General features: G+C 39.5%; 2 protein-coding genes and 1 long non-coding RNA gene across 5 annotated transcripts; all 3 read right to left on the reverse strand.

The window, feature by feature from the left end:
• Positions 1–286: 286 nt before the first annotated feature.
• LOC135494514 (uncharacterized) lies at positions 287–1,398 on the reverse strand. The gene is made up of 4 exons (XR_010448396.1): positions 1,314–1,398; positions 973–1,023; positions 672–740; positions 287–358 (listed from the first exon to the last, which is right to left on the reverse strand). It is a non-coding gene; the product is annotated as an uncharacterized LOC135494514 (long non-coding RNA).
• A 12,099-nt stretch (positions 1,399–13,497) lies between these two features.
• On the reverse strand, positions 13,498–14,988 carry LOC135494312 (uncharacterized protein K02A2.6-like). The gene has a single exon (XM_064782224.1). It carries the CDS (start codon positions 14,986–14,988, stop codon positions 13,498–13,500), a length of 1,491 nt encoding a protein of 496 aa, XP_064638294.1.
• Positions 14,989–15,594: 606 nt separating this feature from the next.
• LOC135494646 (uncharacterized) lies at positions 15,595–23,354 on the reverse strand. 3 transcript variants are annotated; one of them, XM_064782804.1, is made up of 5 exons: positions 20,765–23,351; positions 20,404–20,525; positions 19,895–20,048; positions 19,159–19,286; positions 15,595–18,826 (listed from the first exon to the last, which is right to left on the reverse strand). In XM_064782804.1, exons 2-5 carry the CDS (start codon positions 20,470–20,472, stop codon positions 18,506–18,508), a joined length of 672 nt encoding a protein of 223 aa, XP_064638874.1. In that variant the 5' UTR covers positions 20,473–20,525; positions 20,765–23,351; the 3' UTR covers positions 15,595–18,505. The 3 variants fall into 3 exon arrangements, with proteins under 3 accessions (XP_064638874.1, XP_064638873.1, XP_064638872.1); XM_064782803.1 differs by having other exon boundaries at positions 20,404–23,354; XM_064782802.1 differs by lacking the exon at positions 20,404–20,525 and having other exon boundaries at positions 20,765–23,350.
• Between the last annotated feature and the right edge of the window lie 912 nt (positions 23,355–24,266).

Genomic DNA, 24,266 nt, shown 5'->3' on the forward strand with positions numbered 1-24,266 from the left:
TAAAAAGTGGCATAGTGCACTAAGTAAATACAATACAAAGTAATGGAAAACAACTCAACTCCCAATGCACAAAATTGGCTCACTTCTAATTCCCACACAACTGATCACTCCCAATCATAAACATAGAGGGGAAAATCAGAAAATTGCGTGTACGTACTAAAAAACTAGTGAGTACATGCTATTAAGAATAGCCCCAAAATGTTAAACTAATCTTAGAATACAAATGAAACTCATAATCATTTAGCTCTTGTCTTTAGTTGCCATTTAAACTAAAACAGTAACATACATCAAAGTCTAGCATTGCAGCTGCAGTAACAGGCAGGATTTCTGGCAAAGTATCATCATCAATGTTGGTCCCCTGCAAAATAAAATATATATTGACCGTCTGACACTGAAGAAATTTTAAAATATCCCACTTCCAAAGAAAACGCCAAAGTAAATTGCCATGATCAGTGAGCTACTGGCACAAATGACACGTTGTAAACAACGCTCCAACTAGCCTTCTAAAAGTTACTTGTTTTATGCATAGGTTTATGCCATAGCTTTGTGCTTCTTCATTTAACATTTCCAAAACATATTGCTAACAGATTATATGAAGATTGATATTTTTCTTCCGATAAGAGAACATTCAATATTACTAAGGCAAGAATCCATTGGGTAGGCCTACTCACCAAGACAGATTGATCAACCACAGCGGTTGATGCTGGAGGGTTTGTCACACTTCGACGTCGAGTGCTGGCCTGCAAAAAGATGACGGTTGGATAAAAGAACCTTCGAAAATATTTTAATTTCAATTATATTCATTAAAAATTTACAAAATGAATTGCTAGATAAGAGAATTGATAAGAGAATATTCCATATTACTAAGGAAAGAATCCATCATAATCAGATAAAACAGGCCTGTATCTGCAGTGACTTTACAAATCTTTACCCAAATACTACTAGTAAATATGAAATGTGAAGAACATGTACCTCAGGCTGGTTCCCAGTTGATGAAGAGGATGAAGCTATTGGCGAAGTATGCTGCAAGGAATAAACAAATTTACAAGTTAATAATCAGGAGGTTTGAGTTTAAATTTCAGAAAGATCATGCTGTTCCGTCTCAGCGCCCTTGAGCAAGCCATTTACCCCATCATTGCTATGAAGTTTAAATGCAATGGGCGCCCTAATGATGTTTAGAATCAGATTGTCCCCAACTTTGGTGGTAAATGCATTTGTCCAAGCACAAAACAGTCACAAAACATGCACTGAAAAAGAGGCTCAAAATGAAACCACAGAGCTGATATAAAACTAATGCTCAATTTTATACTTACTTCCTCTCTGTCCCACTGAACATTTATTAACACCGGGCTATTTATACCCAGGTCGAATAAACTTTCTGACGGAACAGAGTCTGCAATACTTGAGTGGACCACTTGTATTTGTCCGGGTATCATCATGTAAAACTGTTGACTCGAATCTTCCTGAGCACCAATAAAATCAACCAATACCTGTAGGTAGATGATGCGTGAGGAAAGAAAAGAAAATGAATTATGAAAATGTCTAAGGTCGATTGATATAAAATTGGTGGCAATCAGGGAAGAAATTAAGGAATAATAGAATTTGAAGTATTTCAGATTCACAACAGCTCTGACAGTAACAAAGTGTGCCCAGCTAATGGACGACTGACGACACACCAAAGCAAAAGCTCAGGTGAGCTAAAAGGGTGTGAACATGATCTGCCAGGATATGTCAAGCATGATCTTTTGAAACATATCAATCAATTGATATAAACATCATAATGAGCTCAGCAGTGCGGTTACAATTCCAAGTTAGCAACACTTACAGACACATTTTCTTGGGGCAAAAATCTGCACGTGCCCTGCTTGCCTCCTGGCAGTCGGATTTTTATTGGAAAGGTTCCTTCACCATCCACAAACCTTCTCTCTAAACGCCCCCGTCTTTCTACTCTAACCTGCATAAGGAAATAACTCTTCTTAGGGGTGGCATGCATAAACCATGAGAATTGGTACACTAGTTGTATACTTATTTTTGTTAGAAACACTACTTTCTAGTAATTTCTTAGGGCCACTCCTACCACGACCTGTGACATGGCTTGTAATGGTCTCTGATTTGTTGAGACGAGGGTAGGATATTCATATGCCTGGATATAGGCATTTGAATGTCGATGGTCTTGTTGCCCCAATCCTCTGAGAGCTGACCCACATCAGCCAATGAATTTGTCTTGACCCGATATATAAACACTAGTAAGATATAGTATAGTATCCTGTTTGTGGCATACCTTGTCTTCAGCTTCCGTTTCCATCATTTTCTTATCCTAAAATGATAGCAAAACAGAAATCGTTATGAACCTAATCATGTTACCAGTAAAAAGATGTTGTAATTAATATATGGCACAAAAAAAATCACACCAGTCGCCTGGAAAATGAAATAGCCAGGGGCAATCGTGCTCACTGGATTGGTGGTCAACTATAGTTCTTCTGGTTGATCTCGGGACATTTTTTGTGCTGCTCTAAGATTGTTTCTTTCGAAGTGCACACTTTGGTGTTCGGCAGAGAATGATCTCGCTTCGGTTGTGCACTGGGGGTAATGGGCATGTACATTACAGATGTACATTACTAGTGCTCAGCTTCTGTATGAGTGAGGATGGTATATTTGACCCATCAGCTTATTATGTTATCTGATTAGTGCCAGACTAAGAAATTGTGTGAAAAAATTTATGCTACACATTGATCTCCGATGGTGTTTAGACGTGATTACTGCATATAATGGCAACTATAAAAGCTCAGCAACAGATGGCTGAAGCCAGATAATAAACTGCACTCCCACATTATCAAATCTCACACCTGCCTTGCTTGTGTAATTGCGTAAAAGTGTGATTAATAGCATGAAGATACACAACTTTTTAAACAACACAGAAAACATTTTGCTGATATCCTAAGAATCATAAACTTTGAAATAAGTTACAGAGGACAAAACAACTACTAACCTTTCTCCGGTCAGTTGCCAGAGACAAATTGTATTCAGCGTTTTGCTGGCAAACTAAACACGTGTTTGCTACCTTCCTACGGCCACAACTGCACACTTGTTGAGGCTACAATTAAAAGGGTAAATGTATCAAATACAGCCATAAATGATTGGAAAGATTCATTCCATATCATCAAGAACTAGAGCAATGGGTATCTTCTGCTATCTCCCTGTTTTTGATAGGCAGTAACGGTTGATGACATTATTTTTTTATGAGTTGTTTGACCTTGAAAAGTAGGTGAATGCAATGATATGACACCTATTCCGAATAGGCCTAGAAGCATCCATGATACTAAAAATCTTGGTGATCTTGCGAATAGTTACGCAGTTGGATATCGTCATAAATGTTTTCAAACTCCTGCTACTGTGACATTGAAAACAAGGTTAGGGTGAACCTGTATGATCAATTATGTAGGGATCGGGAAAGACTTTGCTCAAGAACATTATGTACATCGTACAATGCGTCTAGAGATACTGCGCCTCCTAGCAGAAGACACATGATGTATTTGCAGAAATAAATGCCGCTAAACAGTACAGATTGATCTCAAGAGTCCCACTAATTGATAGCTGGTTCCATCAACCTCATGAATACGCAAATGATAGTCTATTGCCTCAGTTCACTACCTTGGGAGGTGTATCTGGTCTCGAGTTCAAGTGACCAGTGCTGATTGGTCAAATTGGTCAAAAGAGCTTGAATCCGTATGATCACCATTATTTTTCTATCGAGTAGGCCTACTCACCAAGACAGATTCATCAACCACAGCTGCAGTCGATGCTGGGAGGTGCTGATTTGTAACATTTCGACCCCGAGTGCTGGCCTGCAAAAAGATGACGGTTGGATAAAAGAACTTTCGAAAATATTCTAATTTCAATTATAAATCAAAATTATATATATGATAATCAAAAAGAATCATTATAAAAATGAAATGCCCCAGGAAAATTGTGCTCACATTGGGCAACAAAAGTCAGTAGTGAATGGACGAATTTTCCTAACAATCATATCTCAAGTATTTCCTGGAATTAATTATTAAAAACCATTTGAATGGAAAAACCGTCTATGGAAATAGTCAATAGGTGTCAACTAGGAGTACCTACTTTGGACATAGGTAGCAAGGGTAATCACTATTAAATAACTTGCACATTGTATAGATAAAAGACAAGGGGAATGATGTCATCGCAAGTCTGCCTGGGGTGAAAATGAACGAAAATACCGTCATGCGCAACATCCTCTTCCAGATATTTAGCGTGACCGCAACCAATATTTGAATCGGATCTCTGAACAAAATCATCGTTTGCCGCAGTGTTGTAAGTACAATGGTTGCCATGATATCAAAAACTATTTGGATTAATTAGCTTGCAGTTTTTACCAACCAAGGCAGCACTAGCAGTAACAGCCACCGAGGATGCGCCAATTTCTTTCCATGGAGACAACAATCTCTTTTGCGTGTGAGAAACAAAAAGGCATGGAAAACGGTGAAAAATGTTTAACGTTGTGCTTCATGAAATTTAATAACAGTTTACTTCTTCACACTGGTCAAAACAATTCGGTGCATCATGAACCAATTTGGTGTTTTCATTTTTCATTCCAACGTTAATCTTATCATTGACAACATTACTTTCCAACAAACCACGTAGGCCTATTTCGAGCTTTATTTTAAGCAGTTGAATTTACCCCAGCCCTACTTACATTAGTAGACCTTCTTCATCCCCTTGTAAAGTTTCTGTTGATGGGGTCCTATGACCATGATAAAGTATGCTATCCTGCAAATACACACAAAATTAATAGTCTGGGCCAAGATGCTGCAATGACACTCATGATGTGAGTTTGGATTTGGCATAGTAACGTCAAAATATTGGGACTCGAGCTGAAATGCCTGTAAAACCCTATACAGGTGGCACATTCATGTGCTGAAGTTCAATTTCAATCATAAAACGCCTCAAAATAAATATTAAAAGGTAGCGTAAAAAGATTTTAACAGCAATATTTCTGATGAAGATTAGCAGAATCCATTGTCTGGACAATTGAGGAATTTGGGCATCTCGTCACGAAATTTCCGCCTTGTGATGTCATGCACCTAACTGAATGATTTGTGTTGTACGACGTCATGACGCCGCTTTGGTGACTTGCAGTCTGACTGAATGGTTTGAGGTGGACGTTCTTCAGTGTTAAATATGACATTTATGGCGACATTTTTCAACAGATTTTTTATTATTGAGACTGTAGCGCATGGTATATAATTGGAAAATGGTAGGTGGTTGTCCACTCATTGTACTTTATGAAGGTTACACGTCCCTAGAAACTTTTAGGGTGATGAAAAAACTTTTGAAAGATTTTCCAGGAGGGTCTTCGTTGCGTTATCAAAACCCTCTGCACTCAGAAAGAGGCTAATGGATTTTCCCTTTTGAAATCATAATTTGTGATACGAAGGTATTTTAGAATACACATCATAGTACCAACTTGTTTAATACTAGCATGGTTGTGGAGATCGAATAGCAAGCTTAAATGTAATGATTAATTTATACTTACTGAAACATTTGACAGTTTACGCTCGGGCCTGATATAAATAGTAGGAGCATTTGTGGCGGAAAGGGAACGGATGGCTGCTGGTGAAGGATTTACAATATGCACCAATTTTCTGTTCCTCCCAGCCGACATTACTTTAAAGGGAGTATCTCCTAATTTAGGATACAACCTGTATATCTCCCCTTTAAAGTCATGTGCCGAGAGAGACAAAAGAAACTTGATGCCAGTCCTCAGCTGTGAAGGCCCCGTTACAGGAGGTTCTTGAAAAGGAATTCCTGGAGATAAAAAAATTTATATATTAGTAGTTCATCTATCAAGAATGATTTGGGTGTTGAGACTCAAGCCTAAGGGGGTTAACTTTAGGTATATATTCATCAGACACTTCTTCAGATTCTCTCAATCATGGCCAAGGACGTGCTCACCTGTGGACATTAACAGCAGACATTGATGAGGTTTGGACTTCGCCCCCTGGTGGCTTTTGGAATCTGATCGGGCCAAAATTTGTCTTGCGCGTAGAATGATGTCACATAGCTAACTATTAACCTAGGAATCATAGTTGTGGCAAAAATGGACTTTGCCATATTTGGAATATGATCGGGTTGAAATTTGTGGGCAATACCAACACATCATATACTTTTATTTGTTGGCATTAAAGTTTAGGCAAAAGAAGAATTTTTTACTTTGCCCCCTGGTGGCGATATTTGAAATCTGATCAAGCCGATATTTGCTGATTAGGTAGGTATGTCTTCAGATATCATAATCCTAGGACATCTAGTTTGAGTTAAAAATTTTGGAATTTGCCCGTAGTGGCCATATTTGAAACCAAATCAGGCCGAAACTTCGTAGAAGTTGCCTAGGGGCAGCTTTGTACACCTTGACAGGTGAGCTAAAAACTGAGTTCTCTGCAAATAAGTGCCATAAATAAAATCCTCTACATTTACAATACGAAAAATGAACATCGTGCACACATTTTCCAATAGCAACAGAAAACAAGCATGTAATGTTCATGACTAATGCCAAAACACATATTGTCACCAAACTTGGTACGGGTTATGCAAGTTGATCCCGGGAGTGTGACTGAAGTTCAAATTGGTCAAAGGCCAAGGTCATAAGGGCAGAGGCCGAGGTCAGCACGTCAAATTCAATCATACATACAAGAATATAATGCTGTTTAGGGGAAGATTGGGTGGTGTGCTTTTGATGGCTATTACATATTATTATGAAAATACTGGCCAGAAAACTGCTTTTGTGGAAACTTTATGGGCTGGAAAGGATTTTCGGGTTTAAAAAGGTCACAGGGTCTATCAAGGTCAAAGGTCGTATCGTGACGGTGCAGTGCGCGACACACCTTTGACTGCTAACACACCTTCCCTGAAAATATTGACCGCAAATCCGCCTTGGGTTGCAAAGTTAGGAATTGGGACGGACGGATCCACGCTCTATCCCTATCAAACTTTTTCCTTCAGACGGGGATAATTACACACAAGTGTCAAATGCCACTTGACCAAACTAATGAAGCGATTTTCACCAAACTTGTTATGTGTAGCCAGGCTGAGTGATACTGAGTGTTTCAATCAGGGGTCAAAGGTATAAATTTTTCCTTTGCTCGTGCCTTTCCTGGCGGCATTTGGCTCTTAAATAGTCTTGGCTCTTAGATTAGTATGTACTAGCGGTGGCTCCTTCCCTTGAACTTCATGCCCACGGGTAACATTGCCTATAGTGCCTAGATTAAACATGCATCATTGCATTTTTTGAGAAAGTAGCACAAGATTTGTTGTGCCTACTGCACGAAGGCTCTATTTTTATGTATCCAATTGTTCCAGTAGAGGTGTGTCCTGTGCAGAAGAGGGGGGGGGTCTTAGGTGGATGGATAATTATAGCCATTCCGTGAAAGGTGGCGCTTCAGTGAAATTCACTTCATTAGCAGTCATGAATTATAGAGCATCAATACAAATATGAGATATGGGTGTGCTGTGACGTCCTATCTGCCAAGAGGGGATATAATGGCCACTGTATTCGGCACCAGGACATTTTTCAGAAATCGGTTTTAAGAACACAGGGATAAAGGTCATATAAGGTCAAAGACAATAAGGTTAAGTTTGTGTATCGCTGAGTGAGGTTCATCGTAGGAATCACCAGAAAAAAGTGTGGCATACTTACCAAATCCCAAACTGGAAAGTTTGACAGAGTTCAGATTGTTGACCGTCTGAACATTTGGCCCATCTAGACAGGTGATCTTGAGTTTGATGGTTCTTACAGATTTTTCATTTTTTCGTTTTCGTTTTCTTCTGTTAATTGGCGTGGTCACCCTCTGCACTTGAAAATTATCGGCTAGTTGCACAGACATCACAGGAATATTTTCGGGAGCCAGGTTCTGAACCACACTCTGAGTTGCTAAACCAAATGAGGCTATGGTCCTTTGAATGTCATCATAAACAGCACTGCCTGAAAAACAATGATAACAAATTTTTAAATAGGCAACATGCCCAATCTCCTTGGACCACCAATTTCTACTAACTTCGACGCAGAAGGGCCCAAACGCCAATAGTGAAGTGATAACCCACGTCACCATAAATCAGGGAATGTTTGGCAAAACAATTTGAAGCGGAGTTAGGCACCAATCTTCTTGGGCTTGTCAACCATACCAAGATCCAAAGTGTGATTTTCTCCAGCCTCAGACACATGGCATTGATTAGAATGAAATGGCCAGGGCCATTGTGCTCACCTCATGTGGAGGAAAGATGGACAAAGAGCATGGTCTTGTGTCATGTAGTGTTAGGTTTGATGTAGGTCCAAGCAATTACAATTTCCCCAAAGTGGCCAATTTACAGTACATTCGACCTCTGTGACCTTGAAAAGTAGGTCAAATCAAAGAAGACCCGGGTGACACATTGAATGGTTGTTAGAATTAGATGTACCTATGATATAAAATTGGTGCCAATCGGGCAAGTCATTACTAGGAATAATGGCATTTTGAAGAATTTAGGATTTTGCCCCCTCCCTGGAGGCCAAACGGCAAATCAGATCGCACCAAACTTCGGTACCTGAGATCACCTGACCAAGGGGTACATGTGTACTTAATTTGTGATCAATAGTCATTGCAGTTAAGAAACGTGCCATAGTTACGGCCTGACGGCGAATTTACGCCATTTGACCTCTGTGACCTTGACAAGAAGGTCAAATTAAAAACCTGTGTGACATATACTGTATGGTGGTTAGATGTACCCATGATATCAAATTGGTGGCAATCGGGCAAGAAGTTAAGGAATAATCACATTTTTAAGGTTTTTGGATTTTGCCCCCTGGTGGTCAAGTGGTGAATCATATTGGACCAAACTTTGGTCCCTGAGATCACCTGACTAAGGGGTAAATGTGTACCAAATTTGGTATCAATAGTCATTGCAGTTTAGAAACGTGCCATCGTTACATCCTAACGGCTAATTTACACCATTTGACCTCTGTGACCTTGAAAAGGAGGTCAAATCAAAAACCCGGAGGATATATGATGCACCTTTGCTAGAAGTACCTACCATATTTTTTTCAAAATTTCCCGACTACTATTAAGGGAGATATTGCATATTTTCACTTTTAACGTTTGTCCCCCTGGTGGCCAAACCATGAAACGAATCGGACCGAAACTTGGTCTCCCAGGTGTCATTACATAAGGGTACATGTGTACCAAGTTTCAACTCAATTGCTCTAACAGTTACGAAACGTGCCCTGCTAACGGACGACGGACGACGACGACGACGGACGACGGACGACGGACGCCACGGTATGGGATAAGCTCACATCTGCTAAGAGGTGAGCTAAAAAGGTGTCATTAGAAATATTTATTTGTCTACTTGTCAAAACCACTTGGAACTTATTGGATCTTGGTGTCTGGGGTGAAGGAGATGTCACATTTGATGACAAGTTGGGGGGGGGGGATGCGTACACACGAGGGATTTCTCACCAACTTAGTTGGAATTTTAATTTATAAAAGGAATAGGCCAATGTGTTTGCAACGCAGACCAGGTAACTGATACTTTGCCTTCTGGATTGCATCTTTTTTTTTTATAAGGAATTTTTTGTTTATATAAGGAGTGTGCTGGTAGAAATTTCCCGTGTGATTCAGTCAACAACATAGTTGGGCCATATTTTGACTCTTCTTTATCACCAGATTAGTATTTAGAAAGATGCAAATGATGCCCGCAATCAGGCTTATACATATCCGCCAAGGCTGTACCTTCTCATAATACACGGTTTTGCCCAAAACCTCCTATCATCCCATCGACTTCTCCTTTTCCTCTTTTCACTGATACTTTTTACAATAATAATAGATAAAATCTATTTTGGCCTAAAAATAGTGCAGGACCTAAATATTGCTGGATTTTATGTCTTTCGATTTTATGTCTAACTTCCAGTCACCTGTGCACCTGTTCTTAATTTTAAAACCAACTAAGTTGGTGAGAAATCCCTCATGTGTCTTCCTACACAAGAGGGACTTGGAATTTTAATTCATAACAGGAATCCAGACCAGGTAACTGATACTTTGCCCGATTGGTTGGAGTTGCTGGCTTTTGTTTATATAAGGATTTTTTTGTTTATATAAGGAGTGTGGGGTAGAAATTTTCCCATGTGATTCAGTCAACAGGAATCGGGATCTTCCCTTGAATATCTTATTGAGATGACCAAAAACTTGACTCAAAAATAGCCCTCGAGGATTTTTTTACTCAATTGTTTGTAAAAAAAGTACCCCCAAAAGTATGATTTGATAAGCCAATTCATTTTTTCAGTGTAGGAATATCTATTCAAGCCCAAAAAAATACAAAATCAAATGCACATTTGGAGAAGATAAGGTGCATTTTTATTGGGATTCGGGATTATGCCGAAATTGCTATCACTAGTATCAGGAACCGGGATATGGCCTACATTAAAATTGATTTTACGCCTTGATTTTAATAGGAAGCTCCAAAACGCAGGTTGACCTGCCTCATAGGGTTATAAATAGAAAGCCATCCAGTGCAACAAAAAGTGGCGGGAAAAGATCGTCGCTAGACCATGCGGTCTGGAAAAGTTACCGCTGATATTTCAGTAAATATTTCCGGAGTGGGAAGGAATTAATTCCCCTACTATATTTCATTGGAAAGATTATTCTGTCTGTGACACAAACAAATGAAAATGATGTAAATTAGAAATATGAGCAGCATATTTAGGCCCCTATGATGGAGAAATAAATGTTGAAGTTGGCAAAAAGGTCACACTCCCAGTCACTATCAAATTCAAAGGGATTCACCTTCTGAACTCTTATCTAAAATTCTTGTTAAACAATCACATAGGCCTATTAAACAAATGCCTTATAGTTGCTAATTTTGAAAAGTAGAGTAGGCCTACTTTTTTAGTCCATGACTCCAAGCGAAGGCCACGCACGTAGACTGCGGGAGGATGCCCGGGGAGGATGCACACACGTCATGCACGTGCATTGCAATGATATGAGATGACGCCATGTTTGCATGGCACGATGGTGTGGATGATGGGCTCATCCTCGGCACCCAGTGGTTTTCCATATGCTCCAGCTCTCGCTATTACAAACGTAGGAGTATCAAAAACCTGAAGCTCAGGATGTGATGGGCTAGGCCTATGACATGACTGAATACCGGTATATTGTTGAACTATCAAACTACACTGCGGGACACTAGTATTCGAAATTGATAAAATAATGTGAAATCAGCTACTCACCAGTAGGCCTACCACCTCCTCCTTGACCACCGGCATCGCCCACACCATCAGAAGTTGAATTAGTGCCTATAGTGTCCATTCCCGTATCCATTACGCTATCATCTGGCCATCATCCGTCCTATCAACTCATAACTTGCTATGCTTGCAGAAGTTTTGCGTCAGTGTGTAACGTGGTATATGATTGGTTTAAACAAGTGTAAGACAAAGCCACGTGACTGATTAGCAACCGCCCCTATTAAACTGAACGTAGGCGTGCTTAATCTCTATATATGAAAAGTGTTGAACACAAATTGATATCAGACACGCCCACTCGTCGATCACGTGATGCTCGGCTGGGCCTGTAATTGGTCAGGCAGTCGGGAAACGATTTGTGTTGAACACAAATCAATCAAGAATGATTTGTGTTGAACACAAATCACGAAAGGCGACAAGTGTTTAACACTTATATTAATAGTGATCGCTTCCGCGCGCCATAAGAATTCCCACAGTATGTGCAGTGAATCGGCATGATTCTGTTCGCCTATTAAGTTTTAGTTCTACGATTCTTTCATGAGTAAAAAGTAGACATTCTAAGCAATACAATAATGTCACTCCCATAAAAATTGATTGGAAATTGAGGGAGCTACGGCATTCTGTTCGGCAACTGGCAGCGCTGAAAAAATACATTGCATACTGTACAATACCAAATGGCACATTTTAAAAAGCGCTCATTGGACAACGTAGGGAATCACCAGAAATGACGTCATCGCTGGTCTAAATAGAAAACTACGGTGGCGCAGTAGAGCACAAGAAAAGGTTTAGCATTAACTTCGTCATGCAAGCTTCAGCAACAAAACGATTTCTCATGAATGATTTATTTGATCATCATCAGCTTGTTTCCCCTGATAGATAAAAAAATGATTTACAATTTCCATCAAAGTTTTCTATTTTGTGTATAGTCACATGTTATTTAACTGGCAAGGAGCCAAGCAGTTTTGAATATTCGCAGGAAAATACTTCGTACTTGTAAACGAGGCTATGACAATAAGTATGCTCATTCATGGCATAAACTTCATGTTTCGGTAAATATTTTCATACGATGATTTCACCCGAATTATGGTCAGGATTGAGGAATGAACAGTGGCATAATTATGTCAACCAAAAACATTGGTACCGTAGTGAACGCAAAAGGATATCAAATACCATGGAGCATGCCATTTTCATGCATAATGAACTAAACACCGGGAAGATATTAATGATATTAACTCAGCTGAGCGCCAGACCCGTGGGCCTCTTGTTTTACTATGTAATAAAATCGTCTGCTAATTTTTACCCGATTTCGTTGTTCGTTTGGCTTCGCTTGCCGTCTTTTTACGCCCTTAATGTCGAGACCACAGATCATCCTCGATATTTTGGTGCCGAAACCCGGGAAAATAACATCTTCCGAACAAGTAGGGGCGTAAAAAAGTCAAGTAAGATGCCTCAGGCGAACGAAGAATTGAAAGGACTTTTGAAGTCGCGAGCGTCGGCACGAAGTTGGCTGCATTGGACGATGCATGTAGCGAGGCGCGTAAAGACACTGCAGACGCCGATGTTGATTTTTCGTCTGTGAAAGTGGTTGTAGAGTGTCAACAACGTCGTCTCGTTGTTAGAATAGAATGGAATAGAATAGAAGTTCCTATAAAGTATATATTGATAATCTAAATAGTACAAAGTTCTGTATGATGTATCAAGTAATAGCATCCATGTTGATATGCTAATCAGATGAATACATTAGGTTAGTTACATTACTTAACACGAGACGTCTCTGTTGTAGCATAACATAATAATAAGGTATTCTGTTACATCTCCCTCCTTGGAAATGGGATGATTGACTTGAAGTTGATTATCCTATAGCTAAGTACAAATATGAATATAAAAGTATAAAAAGCAAAGTTTCACACAGTTGGGTGATCAGTCCAGATCTGCTGAATGCTTGATCGTAACAACAATTGTAGTATATAACAGTATATGAAATAGTATTCTGGAATAACTCTGAAGAAGATATATACCAGCAAAATAAAGTGGCCATTTGGCATCATCATGTATAAATTGCATGGAATTACATATTATGCAAATAAGAAAACAGTTTAATTCTATCTAACACCGTTAATTGAATGAATGATTATATATATAATTGTTTCATTACTAAAGTCTAAAATTGTCTAAAACATTGTCTCTGATTGTTCTCAATTTGATCTTACAATTTAATTATCATATCTGCTTTGTTTGCGAATTGAACGACCAGATCTAGTCTGATAGACCTTTTCACCACTACCAGTATCCGTGCTTTCAGCAGTGTTCTTAGGCTGAGTTGGAGGTGTGATATCACCCGGATGCTCATTGGTTTCAATGTCAAAGTTCTCAGGTTCACTTAATTGTTCATCTGTGAATCGCTCATTGGTTGCACGCAAATATTTTCTGTTGCGGCGGTATGTACCCTTATTAGTTTTCACAGTATATGAACGTGGTTCTGACAGTTTCTCAGTTACATAACCAGGGTTCCAGACTCCTGACTTGGGGTCTTGGACGCGAATATTTTGTCCGGTTTGTAGCTCAGGAAACGGTTCTGCTCTGGCTCTTTGGTCGTAGTAGTGTTTCTGTAGATCCTGTCGGTGCTGTAAAGCCTCCTTAGTACTGTCATTATCAGTAGGTCTACACTGATGGAGTGATCTCTTCATCAGCAATGTCGTTCTCGGCTCCCAGCTCATGAGTAGTTTCGCAGGACTAGCGATGTTACTCGAGACGGGTGTTGTTCTATAGTACAGTAAGGCGATATTAGCGTCTTCACCTGCATCTAGTGCTTTAAGGATGAGTTTTTTCACAGTCTGTACACACTGTTCTACTATGCCGTTTCTCTGGGCATAGTGAGGACTGCTTGTTGTGTGTTTTATTCCGTAAGAAGCGCAGAATGATTTGAATGCGTAGCTATCATATTGTGGACCATTGTCAGACACAAGTTCTTCTGGTATTCCGTATTCGCAAATTACAGACTTGGTAAATGCGATTACTGTCTCTGAACTAAGTGACTTTCCTAGTCGTCTTACCACTGGAAACTGTGAATAGTAGTCCACGTATAGCAAGTAATGCACTTGATAGTGCTCAAACAAATCTGAAGCAAGCCTCTGCCAGGGATATTGTGCGATACTATGCGGTTTCAATGGCTCACGTTGTTGCTTGTTCTGATGCGCTTGGCAAATGCTACACTGTGACACTAGTTGCTTGATTTCATTTGTCAGTCCGGGCCAAAACACTGATTGTTTCGCGCGGAGAATGCATTTTTCAATGCCTTGATGTCCTTGGTGGACTGCTTTCAGAATGTCCTTTCGGAGAGAGTTCGGTATAATGATTCGATCGCATTTGAATAGAAGTCCGTCTTCAACACTAACATCTTCACGATAGTTGAAATAGTCAATTGCCTCTGCTGGGCAACCATCTCTGGTTTCAGGCCATCCTTCCACAACAAGGGCTTTCAGGATTTGAAGGTTGTTGTCAGATTTAGTATGGTGGCGAATTTTTTCTAGATTGTCAGTGTCTGTCGCATTATGGTTTCGCGTAATGAGATTAACCGGTATATCGGGAATTTCCTTGAAATCTGGCGAATTCAACTCACGGTTTGGATCAACCCTTGATAGGGGGTCAGCGATCACGTTTTTCTTTCCAGGAAGATATTCAACTGCTACGTCATACTTTGACATGCGCAAAAGTAACCGTTGTAGTCGTGGACTACATTTCGATATCGGCTTCTTTGCAGCGGCAACGATTGGCTTATGGTCCGTTTGGACGATTACATGTTTGCCGTACACATACACTCTAAGAACTATTTTATCATTAATAGTAAAATTGTTACTATTTAATGGATTAATATTGCACCCACATAGAAGTAGTAATTTTTACTACTTCAAAGTAGTTAAGATGTTTAACCAAATAAATGGTAACTTTTTCTACAATTAAATAGTAATTATTTTACTGTTTTTGATAGTTATTTTTGATAGTTAACTATTCCTGGTGGTTTTGGTTGAACACTCCTCTACTGCTGTAGAACCACATAAATAGTTAAATTTTTACTATTTCTGAGAGTTGTTGTTGCCATTACTATTCCTTGGTGGTAATATCCGTGGGCCGTATTTTGGGGCAGGAAAACATGATTCTGCTGCATTTTTGTATCCAACAGTCAAAACAAGCATGCCATTGGACGCCAGTCTAGTTACTTTAGTCACTTCCATCCTGCCCTCACCTAGATGGAGACGCCACAAGACATCCAGCTGAATCTATAGTCTGTCCACAACAGGAAGAAAAGAGTATTTTAATTTTAACAACAATTTAAAATTTATTCAATAAGAAACATCAACTGCAGTGTACTACCACATATCACATAGTTTGAATCATAGTGTATTACAACAGTAAGTACCAATGCTTCCACCCCCCCCCCCCCCCCCCCCATATCACTGTAATAAAAGCAATGGAATGTATACATAAGTATAAATACACAAATTGCGCTCCCTCTCTGAATAGAAATTCATTGGCCCATGTCAGTTTCAAGTATTTGCTTGACAGCATAACAATTCAAATAACAAAAAAAGATTTATATCACAAAACACCTTGTACTAAACAACATACAATTTAATGTCCACCTATGGATATAAATTATAACAAGGTAATGTACATGTATATGAATGAATATCAATAACAGTGATAATATGTGCAATATCAATCTCTTCATTACACGGGTAATTTTGTCCTTTCCTCGCCTAGACCCCCCCCCCCCCAGAATATAGTTTTTTTTTCTCCATATATCTTAAAAAAAGAATGTGTCCTATATCATATAAATCAGTGTATCAAGACTTCTTGATAAAATACATGCTTACCATTTTTTATACATGTACATTTTGAATTTATGTATACACCCACAAGAGATATTATTTTTTCTATATTGGACAAAATGGATGAAAAGTACCATTGCAATATGATCACAAAGTTGGGCAATATCACTTGATTAAAGATATTACACTGAAACCAGTACTAACATTCTCTCCAAACACAATATGACTAGAGTCGAATAAAACTTCACAATTTTAGCCCCCCTGTGATTTGGCAACAAATATTAAAAGTGGATATGAACACAGTGGAGATCGAGATTGGCATTTCAAATTTTCATGGTGATTAAGATTATTTTGACAGATTTTGGCACAAATTAGATACTAGTATTAGGAATACACTGCCATCAGTTTTCATATGATATTGACAAAATACGGTTATTAAAGATGGTTGCCCGTATCCCAGAAGGTAAGTCAAAGTGCGATAATTTTTGGTATGTCAAATTAAGTGGTCATAAGACATCCACACACAAAGTTTCAACTTTCTAGATTCAAGAGTAAGTAAATAGCCACCATTGTTGACAGACCGATAGACAATATTATGAGCCAAAAAACAACATCATTGACAATGGGAATAAAGTACTACCCGATTGTACCAACATTAAGACATCACTGCCATAAATCAAACAATGAACATTTTACATGTTTTTACAGGTCCTCTACCTTTTTGAAATCAACTCAATCTGCATGAAATCTCACAGTCAAAGGGAGTTAACTGTTCTTTCCGTAGAGCCAAAGTCAGAGCCATACTATAGATCTATACACTTGATTGGGAACATCGATCATTTACAAAAAAGTTAACATGCCAATTCATCTCATTGGAAAATACATTTTCGGAAGATTCTTCTGCTAACTTTTGGAAGACTTTTTCTTTCCAATGGTATGCTTTACTTTTCGATGAGACCATGAGAAAAGCAATAAAATAGAGTGGCAAAATTTATGTAAATCTTGTTCCCAATTAAAAGTATGGATCTATATTTACTGGTATACACTCCAAGGCAGTGCACATTGCACATAAGAAACATCTGATTTGAGATACTGCATATCTTAAGGAACCACTAACATTTTCTCAAAGAACTTACTTGTTGTGTTAGAAAACTGCCAAAGTACCAAAAAGTAGCATCCTGGGCCCAAAGCCAACAAATTTTTATAGCATGTTTCTTACCAGTAATAGGACCTTGCAAAATTCCAAATGTGCTTAAATAATGAGATTCCAATGATCACCTGTGATAGGGTTGTTGTAAATCTAAGATTTTTTCTCACAGTTCTTTATCTAGCAAAACTGCCACTGGCAGGATGAAATGGTCCATGAATCATGTGCTCACGTGTGTGTTCAAATAGATTCAGCTGACTTTGACCTCTGTGACCTTGAAAATAAGGTCAAATAAGAAACCCATTAGTTCTGAGATGCACCCTTGCTAATGTACCTACCATCAAAATTTCGTGAAAATCTGACCAATTAAACATTTTAACTTTGGACCTTTGCCCCCCCCCTGGTGGCAAAACAGTGAACTATAAAAGACCCCAGTTTGGTCCATGAGTAGGGGTCACCAAGGGGTACATTTGTACCAAGTTAGGAATCTGTAGCTAAAGCAGTTACAAAACATGCTGTCTTGCAAAATGGCAGTGCCATAGAAAAACGTTTATCCCATGCCCGATGTCAGTGAAATCCAGTGCACAAAGTCACGTTTTGTCGTATCAAAACATAATTATTCCACAAAACCAGCCGAAATTGGCGCAAATGTAGCCCACAACTGTTTTCGAAGCACGACTGATGGTTTATGATAGCCCCAACGCCAGTGATTGCATATTCAAAGACAATAAACGACCGGGGAAATCCGACTGAAACAGCGGTCAGTCCGGCCATGAGATAAAAATACCAGATACCACACGTGCGAATCCAGACTTGCATTGTTGAAACAGTGTTGCAGCCGAAATCAAACTTCTTGCCCAAATTTTCACTAAAAATGATCGAAAGAAATTTACATACACAAAACCACTCGAGTGGGATTTCTGAGGTATCAGACTACACCCCGAGTGATGGTCTTTGGCTGGAAACCCCCGAGAACGCATATTGACCTCTGTGACCTTGAAAAGTAGGTCAAATCAAAAACCAGTTGCTTATTTGATGCAACATCACATTTACTTGTCAACATTGAAATAATTCCTTAAACTCGTCACATCCTGCAGTCTCGGGGGTTTCCAGCCAAAGACCATCACTCGGGGTGTAGTCCGATACCTCGGAAATCCCACTCGAGTGGTTTTGTGTATTTACCTCTGTGACCTTGAAAAGTAGGTCAGATCAAAAACCAGTTGCTTATTTGATGCAACATCATATTTACTTGGCAACATTGAAATAATTCCTTAAACTCGTCACATTCTTACTGATGGCTGTTTGCCCCTTTCTGACAGGCACTTGGTAAACCAAATCCTGCAGAAACTCCCAAACAATGTGACAGCTTGCTGGATAAGCGATGTCCAGAACAAAGAAAAGCTTGAAGCAGCAGTCAACTGCTTTCAACAGAGATGTCTGCTCCACTGCATTGCGCTCAACAATAACAAATGATTGAGTTGGTTTATGGCGATCCCCAAGAGCTAGAATGAATGGTTGGACCTCTCCCTCTACAGTGTCGAGGAAGGCTGCTATGTTTGTTGTTGCCTGCAAGTACAATTCAAGATAAAAAATCAAGCATCATGTCTTGTTTTCCATTGCATTAATTCCGTATCATATTACAAACAAACAATAATGTAAAACATCAGATGAAACATTAAAAATCAGAATCAGAAATAAGAAATAATCACAAATAATCCTGTGAACTGATCAGAAGTTACAACCCCATTAAAGTGTAAGGAGATAATGATCAGTAGCAAATATAACTCCTGAGTGAATTACACACAACACCAGGTTCATTAATACTTCCGAGTCCAATTTTCTTTATATAGCATACATGTAGCAGGCACAAGGCATGTATGCCTACAACAGATATTTACCTGTTTGAACCTGATGAAAGCATTGGCTGCTTCCAAGTTTGATGGTCTATGTACCACATTTGATGACTTTATTGGCTTTGGTGGTAGTATGTGTGGCAACAGTTGGAGGGCCACCACACTTTCTTCATCTAAAAATAAAAGATGAGATAAATAATAAAATATGTTGTCCTTCATAATGGACCAGGGCTTGTCTGTTCAAAGCTTTGCTGGCTGCTAATGGTGGTAAGGTGGCCGCTAAGCATCAGTTTTCTTAGCGTGCTGCCATGCCAAGTTTGTGCCATTAAGCTGAGCGGTCGCTATGTCACTGCTATGTAAGTTGAATCACAAGGCCTCCGCCATGGGGTGCCACTAAGTCTTAGCAGCACCTCAAGGGTGACCCTAATATAGTGATAGCGGTCACTAAAACTAAGCGGTTACGAAACTAAACCAAGCATGGAACAACCGTGTCGTGGAGTGTGGTCGTTTTGTGTAAGGCATTATGTTTGTAATCCCAATGTCGTGGGTTCAATTCCCGTCACTGCCAGCATATGGCAGCAAGTGTCAAGAGAGGGTATATGCATAACCTGTTGTGGACTCCCTCCTATGGCCAGTAAATATTACAGTAATACAGCAATCACTCACTTCATTAGAATGAATGCCAAGAGAGAGAGAGATGAACATTCTGTTGGTACTATGATAGCATTTACTTTGAAATTATAAAAATTGTTTTGTAGTGATGTGAATGAACAACAATTACCTTCATTCAGGACGTCTTTGACACCTAACTTCTCACGCCAATTGCCACGCTTACCAGCTGAGGCATATGTAATGATCCGTTTGCCAAAAAAGCCATCCCAGAGTTTGGTGAGTTGGCTACCATTTTCGAATAAACAATCATAATCCTGTTCAATCTGAAAAAGATGAAATAAATCAACAACTGACATGAAAATGATTTTCGAATGAGTTTTACAAGTCTAATGAATACCTAATAATGCCTTTCATGTTGACAAGGGCAGGATCACACCAGGAATGAAGCTATTCTGAAAAGTGACATCATACTTTTATAGGGCTGTTTGTGCCATTCATTTGCCTCTGATGCCGATTCAGCACTAAATATTATCTTTGCAGAAGTGTCGATCATTTCGATGTACTGCGAGATGCGAGATGCGAGAGGCCCATTTTGGCAACTTTGAGTTACTCAATCTTGCATGCTAAGCTGCTGCCTATACTGTCCCTTTAAAGTATTCAATCCCATAAGGTACTTACCATACCAGGATCTAACAACCTTGGATTGGATGCTTTCTCCTGGATCATCTCCATCTGACACTTCATCATCAACGGTATTGTCTAAGGGGGAAACCTCCATTGGGCATTCACCAACATCATGGCTTGCAGTGTCAAGTGAAAGAACATGCTTAAGTAGATGTCTTTTATACGGCCAATGGGTACTAAATGTCCGCTGACATCCATCTTCAGCACAGGCAAAATAATCACTCGAATATACTATCGCATGGTCTGTCCGCAAATGATAAAAAAGGGGTTGAAGTCCTTGAAAAGTATTGGAACAAACAAAACAGGTAAAATGATGACTACTGGTTTCCATAGTATAAACAGTCTACAGGCTTACCTGTAAATGTAATGAGATTAGTTGTTTGAGTTTCAGCCGAATTCCTATCCTTGGCACTAGCTCCCTTAGGGTGACGTCGTCTAACAAAATTGCAACTTCTTCATCAATACCTTGTTCTGAAATGCATGAAATGAGAGATATTTTAAGCATACTTTAAAACTTGATAATTTACAGTTAATAAACATAACATCCGAGATCATGAGATGCAATGAAGTTTGCAATTGAGATGTCTACTCTCAATTTTACAACGTGTACAGTGTGTGGTATGGTCAATGGTTGGTGGAACACCACTTCCTATCTACAATGTAAATTAGACACAAGGACAAAGCCCTGTTTGAAATTGTCGACCGCCACCGGTCGATCATGTTACCTGTACCGATACATATTATGGTCACATGCATGACCATGCACGCATGATGACCAAGCCAAGAGGCATGAAAGGTCCTAGTAGTAAATAGTATTCAGGATGATCTAGGAAATGGTGGGATATTATACATGTACATTACTACATGTAGAGTCCATTGAATTGATATTAAGGACAAGATCAGGACTGCATTGTCTTGACTTTAGACTGAATGTTTTTTTAGGTCTTGGGCCCAACATGACGACAAGAATTTGGTTATCAAAAACACCCTGTGGAATCAACTGCAACCTCTCCGAGCACCTCCTGCCTCACCGAGAAAATGGCCAACAAAGCAAATCTAGTCTCGGACTGTGGGGTGAGAAAGGCCTTATTATGTTCACCAGATTTCAGTGTTTCCACTCAATAGACTATAGATAGACCGCAACTTTTCAGTAATGTGAGATTGTAGAACTAGAATATCATTGACATTGAAGGACGTATGTTCAATGTATAATTATGGATTTATTTGACCGATTGATATGGGAATGCACTTGACACTTCTCTCGCCATGTTCTCTCGACCAAGATACAGCGTGTGAGGTCATGATGTATATCCCTCCTTATGTTTGAAATGAAAGTCCTCAAGTATAATGTTCAGTCCTATGCAACACCAGTCTTTTAGAATCAAAATATCACTCAGTATGCAAATTACTATTGAGAATTCACAAAATAACTTGAATGAAATTACAATTGTCCAGAATATAACCAGGAATAAAGAACAGGCAACAATTGTCCTCAAATACAGACCTCAAAACCTGGAGGTTGCTTTTAAAACGCAATTAACCATAAACGAGTCTCAAAACACAGCTACATGTAGACCATCTGAACCATGAGAACACACAAACTATAACAGAGTCAGGGTAGACAACCTGAACTCTGAGCTCAGTACAGGGTATTATTCTGACCCTAGATCTATAGTACTGGCTTACACGTGTATATATATCGCAAGTATTAAAATAAACGTTTATCTAGCATTGAGTATCGATACGTTTCGTTTGAACGAGTGTCAGTTGATTACACAAAATCGTTGAGATACGCCGGCGTTTTCCTGTCTCAATTTGAGCGTCAGGGCGGTTCATCCCTTGCGGCTGCCGGTATGATTGGATTTCCTAGACGTTGTTCCACGATTTTTCGTCTCTATCTCTGGTTGTTGACTAAGCCCAGTGGCTGTTGTATCTCTGTCAATAACATGTCAGGGTGTCACTGGCATGACCATGATGACTGGTCATGACACGTACAGCAATGTAGCCAGCTTGAGATTGTTAACTCCTGGAAAACTTGTCAATCTATCTTTGTCGGTTCCCAATGTCATGAATGTCAATGATGATGATAGGCTGAGCTACTACGAGGCCTAAAAAAGGCCGAAGCGAAACACTCTCGTCAAGTCTCGAAGTCAAAACACCACCACAGCCACAGTGTCAGTGCTGACAGGGCGACAATACGGTAGTGTCAGAATACGCCAAGTATTTGACGAATATATATCGCCCTTATTCGGTTGTATGTCTATCAAATCATGCAGTTATTAGCCACTGATTAGCTACGCCACAAAACAATTGCACAAAATGTAAAATCTACGCCGGAAATGCCGGATGTTGTCAGTTCTGAGTGGATGCTGCGCCACCATGACTTGAAAAATTGAACTGAATTGTTCTTGATGACGACATTCTTTGGCGGGATATTTGAATTTGTATACTATTTTTCTAAGTCCCCATTCCTAACTTTGTCTCTCCGATTTGCCTTGTTAGTGGCGAAAAATAATCCCAAATATCATCTAAAACATTTTCCGATATGTTTTGCCGCTATAATTCCATAACCAGACCAGATGATTTCGGATTATTGAAGGCCGAAAAAATTTCCTATAGCGCGTCCGTCGCAATGGCGGCGGCGGGTGCGCAACTTGAACACGGCTGACAGAAATCATGATTTTTTTCAGTATTGATCGATAAATATATATTTATATTTCTTTCTTCAGGTGCTACAGATATTCTTACCTTCAAATATTGGAATGAGCTCCTCCATCCCCCATGCTCTTAAATGATTTTCCATCTAAATGCTGTTGCGCGTCTTGGAAAAAATCGAAGCGGGAAAAAATGGCGGCGATTCTAAATTACCGTCTGCGCACGGGAAGCTCTTTGATTGGTCGAGACGTTTACTACCAAAGTAGTAAATGTAGGAATAGACACTTTTGATTGGTCAATTCAATTAACTGCACGGAAATAGTAAACAGCACAAACTAAAACAACTGCGAAAGTAGTAATCAGAACCTCTAATAATCATTTAAGTAGTAATATGACGTTAACTTCTCAAAATAGTAAATGAATTAACTACTTTTAGCCCGAATTTTTTAGAGTGTAATGGTTGAATCTTTCTAAAGACCACACTACTCCGAGTAGTTCTCGTTCGATGTTACTGTAATTTTGTTCAGTCTCTGAAAGTGTCCTGGACGCATAACATACAGGCTTTTCATCCTGCATCAACACAGCACCTAGCCCACGGAGTCATGCGTCTGTTTGCAGCACACTTGGCTTCTTCGGATCGAAGTATGCTAAAGCATCAGCAGAAATGATGATGCCCTTGAGTTTATCAAAGGCGGCTTGATGCTCAGGGTTCCATTGCCAGCTGATTTCTTTCTTAGTCAAATCGCGAAGTGGAGCAGCAATGGTTGCGATACTAGCATTGAAACGATTTAGGTAGTTTACTAGACCTAAGTATGATTGTAGGTCTTGTATGCATGTTGGCGGCGACATTTCGGTGATTGCGCGGACTTTCGCTGGATCAGGCTTCATACCAGTAGCTGTCCACTGGTGACCGAAGAATTTGGTCTCTGGAATCTTGAATTGCAGTTTATCCAGATTGAATTTGACATTGTTCTCTCTGGCACATTCTAACAGTTCAATGAAGTTGTTATCATGTCCCTTTTCACCAGCTCCGAACACAAAGATATCGTCGGCGATACCTTTTACGCCCGCTAAGTCACCAAAGGTCTCATCCATTTTCCTCTGGAAAATGTCTTGGCTTACAATGAGGCCAAAAGGAAGGCGTTTATAGCGATAGCGACCAAAAGGTGTGCTGAAAGTAGTCAGAAGCGATGATGGCTCGT

Source organism: Lineus longissimus, chromosome 10, assembly GCF_910592395.1.
Source record: "Lineus longissimus chromosome 10, tnLinLong1.2, whole genome shotgun sequence".
In the NCBI taxonomy this organism is placed as follows: Eukaryota; Metazoa; Nemertea; class Pilidiophora; order Heteronemertea; family Lineidae; genus Lineus; species Lineus longissimus.